The sequence below is a fragment of the Tupaia chinensis genome, unplaced genomic scaffold (genome assembly GCF_000334495.1).
Source record: "Tupaia chinensis unplaced genomic scaffold, TupChi_1.0 Scaffold000294_5, whole genome shotgun sequence".
Taxonomy (NCBI): domain Eukaryota; kingdom Metazoa; phylum Chordata; class Mammalia; order Scandentia; family Tupaiidae; genus Tupaia; species Tupaia belangeri.
Genome location: NW_006159782.1, coordinates 1,343,265 through 1,351,050, shown reverse-complemented (window position 1 = coordinate 1,351,050; position 7,786 = coordinate 1,343,265). Strand labels below are relative to the sequence as shown.

Genomic DNA, 7,786 nt, shown 5'->3' with positions numbered 1-7,786 from the left:
CGCCGATGAAGGCCTCCGACAAGCCCCCGGCAGGCGCCAATCAGCGGACACAGGGTGGGCGGGGCGGGGACTCCTCACCTGGCCCCGCACGTGTCTCCCTAACCCTGCAGCCTAGCCAATCAGGGCCCAGGGATCTGCTCGCGGGGCGGGCCAATCCCAAACCACGATCTGGGTACGCTGGCCTGGCCTCATGAATAATTAATATGCCAGAGCCCGTCCGCAGGCGGGATAGGATGGAGGGAGGCGGGGGAGACGCTGGGCGCCTGCGCAGTAGCTGCCCGTGTCGGCAGCTGCGGCGGGTCGCACGGCTCCGGCCCACCCGCGCCTCGGTGAGGGGGGAGTCCGCGCTTGCCTGGGGGCGGGGTTTCCGCAGGGGCGGGGCCTGGCAAGGGCGGGGCTGGGAGGTCGGAGGTCAGGGTGAAGTGGTCCAGCGGAGGGGGATGGGGGCCAGGAATGACCAGGGACCTGGAGGACGGGGCAAGGGGTTGGGGGAGAAAGTCAGGGGTCAGGCTGAGAGGGGATGGGTCAGGGAGGCGGGGGCGTGAGGAGGAGGTTCGCGTGGGGGTTGCTGAATAGGCAAGGGGGGTCAGGAGCAACCCTTAAATGATGCCTGCATCAGAGTCACTCTGATGCTGGTTTAAAATGCTGGGTCCTGGGCCCCACCCCGTCTGCGGCTCCGGAGACCGGAGTCTGCATTTTGAGCAGCAGCCCACTGCACCCCGTGATTGCAAAGTCCACCAAAGTTTGAGACGTGCTGTCTGTGGTAGTGGGGCTTGTCTTCCTGTACGGTACTCCTGTCCCGAGCTGCTGGGGACAGGGGGAGGGGAGGTTTGGGGAGGCAGGTTTGGATGAGGGTCACAATGAGGTCACTGAGGCCCTTCACCTGGCTGTTTGGGACCAGCCCTAGACTTTGGAGCTACAGTGGCAGGACTCAGGGGTCAACCGATTGCCTGAGCCTCAAAGGTCCCTGGGTCATACGTGGAAAGCAGGTTTGGCCCTGTTTTTTGGCCTAGGAGACTCGGTTCAGGGGGTATCAGGAGAGTCACTTACTATGGTGTTTTGGGTTCAAGAAGGTATATTTTCTGCCTGAGACCTTTGGATTTCCAAGAGCCATTATTGTAATTCAGGGATTTCAGAAAGGAAAGGCCTTCTGTGAATTGCCTGTCCTGGAGAATTAATTTTCCTTTTTAAAATCCCATTTCCCTTCCTTTCCTGGGTGTGTTCTGAAGCTCCCATCCTTATGGCTGTCGCTGTTGGGTTATAAATAGCTTTAGCACATCAGGTGAGGCCAGGCTCTCTCCTCCTGTATTGGGACCTCATGTGCACAAACCACACAAACCTTTTTTTTTTTTAAAGACAATCTTTTATTTTAAACCTAGGACCGAGATAAACTGTAGGTAGGTATAGGTGTACACATCTGCCAGGTTCTTGTTTAAGATGATCAGATAATAACCATCCATAGCAGGAATTCTACCTTATGTTTGCAGAATGCTTAGGAAGCACTTTGACATCAGTTTATTTAATTTAGACTTCTACAACAGTCCTGCAGGGTAATAGCCCCACTTTCCGGATGAGGAAAGTTGAGACTTAAGAGGTGTTTCCTCAAGGTCACACGGCTTGGCCTTATGGCTCTCGGTTTGGTGCTCTTTCTGCTGTATCACACAGGCAACCACTGGTATCAATCTTGTGATTTGAAAGATAGTGTAATCCTTTGTCTCTTACCATTCAAGACTGTACTTTACAAAACCTAGTTTTAAATACTCCTTAATTGGGGACCAGCAGTTGGCTTAACCGCAATGTCGCTGGACTCCATGTAGTCGTCCGGTATGAGTCCCAGACCTGGTAGCTTAAACTCAGTCCAGGCACGTGTGCGTGTGTGCCCAAGATCCCGAGAGGAGAATGGAGGAGAAGAGATTGCGACGTGGCCATCCCTTCTGAGGGGTGATTTCTCGCTTTCTGTCTCTCTGCCTCTCTGCCTCTCTCTGTCTTTTTGGCGCACGCACACGCCCTATAGCAAAAACCTCTCCAAATAAAAAAAAAAGAAATACTCCTTAATTGAACCTGGAGCTTATTATTATTCCTTGCCCATGAGCCTGGCTTCTTTTCTACCTCCCTCCTGCCTCCTTAGTCCCAAGGTACCCCGCCCAACATGGATGACAGTTATTTCTGAACAGAATGCAGAGTCGGGATCTCAGGGGAGAAGAGCAAAGAGGTCACCTGATCCACCCATCCCACCCAAGGCTTGGTTTTCTTAGTTCCCAGTTGGTTTTAAACCAAAGCCTGGTACAGAAGACAGTTGCAGGAATTCTAGTTAGTTAATATTAGAAACCGTGGCCATGTTCTGTTCAAAACCTCCACCACCTTACCTCACTGGGTGTGTCCACTGTTACTGGACCAATAGCCTGCTTTTTGGCTATCTGTGGTCCGGGAGTCCATGCGTGACTGGTTTATTTCCAACATAATTGTGTTTGATTTCTCTTTTTCATTGCCAAATCCTGAGTTCAAAGTTGTCGCCCTCAATTTTGAAAATTCATTTTGAACTTGTCATGACTTTATCTCCCATTTCCCTGATTAGCCTCCCTGTCATTTTGATTTCCAGTCAGGCTTGTCACATTTCTCTCTCATCTCTTTTCTTAATCGTCCTCTCTTAGATTTCCACGGGCTTAACTTTTCGACTGAGACAATTAGTCAGGACCAGTTCCCACTAATCAATTAGCTTTGTTTTGAATAGGATTATTTAGCTCCACCCCTTTCCTTCTTCCCAGAAAACCTGCCTTCAGTCTTTTCTGTTTATTTGGTGATAAAGTTCACTTGAAGTGGTTGCTCTGAACAAGGTCCTGGAAGGACAGCTCTAGACTCTAGACCCTTTCTATCTAATGAACCTAAAGTGTATCTGCAAATCCAACATTCTCCATTGAAGCTACACATTTTTCCTAAGTCCATTGTCTACTTACTTCCATGATGCCCTCTGAAATCCTTTTTAAAAAATTGTTTATTTAATTCAATTTGTTATTATTATCTTTTAATTTGGCCAGAGAGAGACACAGAGAGAAAGAGAAAGGGGAAGCAAGAAAGCAAGCCGCCAGGTCCAGGACTTGAACCATGGTTGGCCATGTGGGAGTCCAGCACCTTAACCATCACACCACTTGCTGGCCCGCCTTCTGAAATCTTGAAGTGGATCAGACATAGTCCCTGCCTTCAGTGAGGTCACAGTAGTAATGGATGCCTGCCATGTGCCAGGAACTTGGGAGACACTTTCTTTCTCTTTTTGAAAAATATTTATTTATTAAATTAATTCCATTTGTTATTATTATTATTATTAATTTGAGCACAGAGACAGAGAGAAAGAAAAAATGAGAAAGCAAGCCACCAGGTCCAGGTCTCGAACTGCAGTCAGCCATGGGGGAACCCAGCACCGTTAACCACCATGCCACCTGCCGGCCCTTATTCATTCATTCATTCATTTGGAGAGGTTTTGGCTATAGGGAGCGTGCTCTCACCAGAAAGACAGAGAGAAATAGACAGAAAGCGAGAAATCACCCCCTAGGGAGGATGGCCATGCCACAGTCTCTTCTCCTCCATTCTCCTCTCTGGATCTTGGGCACGCACGCATACACCCGGCGTGAGTTTAAGTCACTGGGTCCAGGACTCAAACCACAGTTGACTACATGGGAGTCCAGCAACATAGCCATTACGCTAACTGCTGGTCCCTTATTTATTTTTTTAATCTGAGAGAGAGAAAGTGAGAAAGCAAGCTGCCAGATCCAGTACTCAAACCATGGTCAGCCCTGTGAAAGTCCAGCACCACCTGCTGGCCCTGGGAGACACTTTAAAATGTCTCTACTCCACCAATGAAGCGGCCTTGTCTTTATTCATCGTCGGAGACACTGAGGCTCAGAGAGGTTAACACAGCTAAGGTCACACAGCAGCTGGGATTCAGTCCTGGGCTGGGTTGCTATGGAGAAGCATAATTGGAGGGAACAAGACAGGAGAATAGTCCAGTTGTTGGTCTCAGGATCTCAGCCTTTCCATGGTTAGAGATCAGCAAAGTCAGAAACTCCATTTCCTTTCTGGCAGCCTCTCTACTACAGGTGCTGATCCCGTAGCCCATTCTGAATTAACTGTATCCCCACATCAGGCCTCAGTGGAGCATTCTGGGAAGGCTGGGCATGGAGGAAGGTGTGATGCTAACTCTGAAAGAGCCACTTCAAACACCAGGTTATAACTGGAGAACAGAGAGGGGTCTGGAAATGCAAGGATGGAATCAGTACTTGAAAAAGGATGGGTCGGCCCTCTGAGGCTCACGACCCACCTGCTGGGATTGAATTACCAAGTCCTGTGTGGTATCTGATCACAGATTTTGTGTCTGCAGACAAGGAAAGGGGGAAGGAAAAGCTGGAGGAGGACGAGGCGGCAGCGGCCAGCACCATGGCCGTCTCAGCCTCCCTCATGCCGCCCATCTGGGACAAGACCATCCCGTACGATGGCGAGTCCTTCCACCTGGAGTACATGGATCTGGACGAGTTCCTGTTGGAGAACGGCATCCCCGCCAGCCCTATCCACCTGGCCCAGAACCTGCTGCTGCCTGTGGCCGAGCTAGAAGGGAAGGAGTCTGCCAGCTCCTCCACGGCGTCCCCACCGTCCTCCTCCACTGCCGTCTTTCAGCCCTCCGAAACCGTGTCCAGCACAGGTTGGTGACAGGCCTGTGGGCAGGGCCACCTGTCTCATACACAGATGACCACATCTCCCTGAGAGCTGCTGGTGTCCACGTACCCAGTGAGCCTCTTTTCTCTGCTCCCCACCCTTCACACAGTCCCTCAAGGCCAGAGATAAAAACAAGTAGTCACAGAAGCAGTCTGAACTTTCTGTTGGCTGGGGCTGAACTGCTCAGGCAGTGGGGTGAGTCCTTCCAGTTTTTCACAGGGCAGAAATCCCATCTGCATTTCCTTCTTTCTTTTACCACCACATGTACTTTTTCTTGCCACAGATTATTAGAAAAGTAATAACAGGCAGTAATAATAATACCCACTAACATTTAGCACTTACTTTGTGGTCAGCATTATCATCTAATCTTCACAAGAAACCAGAACCTTATAAGATTAGTATTATGGCCATTTTGCAGGCGAGGGAACTGAGGCTCAGAGAAGTTAAGTAACTTGCTCAAGATCACACAGCTGGTTGGTAGTGGAGGCAGCAGGTCAACCCAGGACATTTGACTCCATAATCACTCTAAGACACTGGCACAAAAAAGGCATTCCCACCACCTGGCCAGGACAAATATTATCCTCAGTATCTATCCCTTTGTCCTCTTACTCTTTTTCTGGTTTACCTCTAAAGGGTTATTTGCTTTTATGCTCTTTTTTCAGTGGACTCTGCAAAGCTTCCTGTAGACTCAGTTAGAGGCTTACAGGCTGATGTCTCCTGGGAGCTGGTGTGTCACCCAAGGAACCCACACCCAGGAAATTGATAAATTGATGTGCTGCTTTTGTTTTGTTTTAGGTTTTTTTGTTTTTGTTTTTTTTTGCTCTGTCCCCACTGGGGACAGAGAGAGAAAGTAAGAAAGCACCCCCAAAGAAGAATGCAGTACTTTCTCCATTCTCCTCTTGGGATTTTGGGCACACGCACAAAACACGCACCTGACATGTTTTTCAAGCCAGTGGGCCCCAAGACTTGAACCATGCAATTGGTCATGTGAAAGAAATCCAGCTACCAGCTAGCCTTTAGCTTTTTATTGTGGAAAAAATTTCAAACAAAATATAGAAGAGACTACTATAATGAACCTCTGTGTAACCATCAGCTAGCTTCAGTAATCAGTTAATTAATTAATTAATTTTAGGTTTTTGCCATAGGGTGCATGTGCTTGCTGGAGAGACACAGAGAGAGGAGAAGTGAGAAATCATCCCGCAGGGTATGGCCACACGGCACTCGCTTCTCCTCCATTCTCCTCTTGGGATTTTGGGCGTATATGCACACATGCGTGATTTTCAAGTTGCCAGTTTGGAACTCTAACTTTAGTGGCCATGTGAGAATCAAGTACCTTAGCCACCATACCACCTGCTGGCTCCAAGTTCAACAATTTTTTTATTTTTTAGAGAGATTTTTATTATAGGGTGCATGTGCTCGCCAGAGAGACAGACACAGAATATGAGAAATCAAACCCAGAGGGGATGGCCATGCCATAATTCCTTCTCTTCTGTTCTCATGGGATTTTTGGCACTCATGCACATGTGCTTGGGGTGAGTTTTAAGCCAGTGGGTCCAGGACTCGAACCACAGTCTACTAGGTGGGAATCCAGTGACATAATTATTACGCCATCTGCTGGTCCCAAGTTCAACAATTTTTAATGTGTAACTAAGTATTTTCTGTCAAATCCTAGATGTTATATAATTTATAATTTTTTTTTTTTGGAGAGGTTTTCGCTATAGGGCGTGTGCGCTCGCCAGACAGACAGAGAGAGACATAGAGACAGAAAGCGAGAAATCACCCCCCAGGGGGGATAGTCATGCCGCAATCCCTTCTCCTCCATTCTCCTCTCGGGATCTTGGGCACGCACGCACACGCGCCCGGCGTGAGTTTTAAGCCACTGTCCCGGGTCCGGGATGCAAACCGCGGTCGACTACGTGGGAGTCCAGCGACATAGCCATTATGCTAACTGCTGGTTCCCTGTGATTTATAATTTTTTAAAGAATTATTTTGTTTAACTTTATTTATTTTTCTATCTATCTATTTATTTATTTTAATTTGACCAGAGAGGAATAGAGCGAGAGAGAAGGAGGAAAAGTGAGAAAACAAGCTGCCAGGTCCTAGAGTCGAACTGCTGTTGCCATGTGGAAGCCCACATCACTGCTGGCCCCCACCCATAAATATTTCTTTCCTTTTCTTCCTAGAATTATTTATTTAATTTTATTTATTTAATTAAAAAAATTTTTATAGGGCATGTGTGCCCATCAGAGAGAGACAGAGAGAGGGAAGGCGAGAAAACAAGCCATCAGGTCTAGATTCAAACTGGTTGGCCATGTGAGAATATAGTGCCTTAACCACCACACCACCTGCCGGCCTTTCATCGATAAAATTTCAATATTCGGACCAGCAGGAGGTATAGTGGTTGAGGGTGCCGGATTCCCACACGGCCAACTGCTGTTTGAGTTAAGCCCCAGCAGCTTGCTTTCTCTCTTTCTCTTTCCTCTGTCTCTATCTCTCTTTGGCGAGTATGCATACCCTACAGCAAAAACCTAAAAAAAAAATAAATGAAAATATTATTTTTAAAAAACTTTAATATGTATCTAAAGTATACAGGGTCTTTTGGGGGGCCAGTAGGTACCGTAGGGGCTAAGGCACTGGACTCCCACATGACTGACCGCCATTTGAGCCCCAGATCCTGGAATTGTGTGCCCAAAATCCCAAGAGGAGAGTGGAGGTGAAGGGATTGCAACTTGGCATTCCTCTTGTGTGTGGGGGGGTGATTTCTCACACTCTCTGTCTCTCTCCCCAAAGCGTATACGCCCTATGGCAAAAACCTAAAAAATAAAGAAAGTTCTTCGTAAAAGCTGTTACAAAAATAACCAGTTTTATGTCTAAAGTTAGCGATAAACCCATGAGCATTCAAATTTCTAAAGTTGTCTCATAATTGTTATTATTTTACAGTTTTTTGTTTGACTCAGGGTTCAGGTACACTCTATACATTGCATTTGGTTGATACGTTTTAAATTTTTTGTATTCTAATGGCTTCCCTCTCCTTTTTTCACCTTTGCAGTTTATTTGCTGATGAAACCTAGTGTGTCCTGTA

At 47.5% G+C, this 7,786-nt stretch overlaps 1 protein-coding gene across 1 annotated transcript in view; it reads left to right on the top strand.

The window, feature by feature from the left end:
- TEF (TEF transcription factor, PAR bZIP family member) overlaps window positions 1–7,786 on the top strand; it is a 32,044-nt gene that overhangs the window by 13,716 nt on the left and 10,542 nt on the right. The window contains exon 2 of the mRNA XM_006150735.3: window positions 4,373–4,690. Coding sequence (XP_006150797.1) covers window positions 4,373–4,690 — 318 coding nt within the window. The remainder of the gene's footprint in view (window positions 1–4,372; window positions 4,691–7,786) is intronic.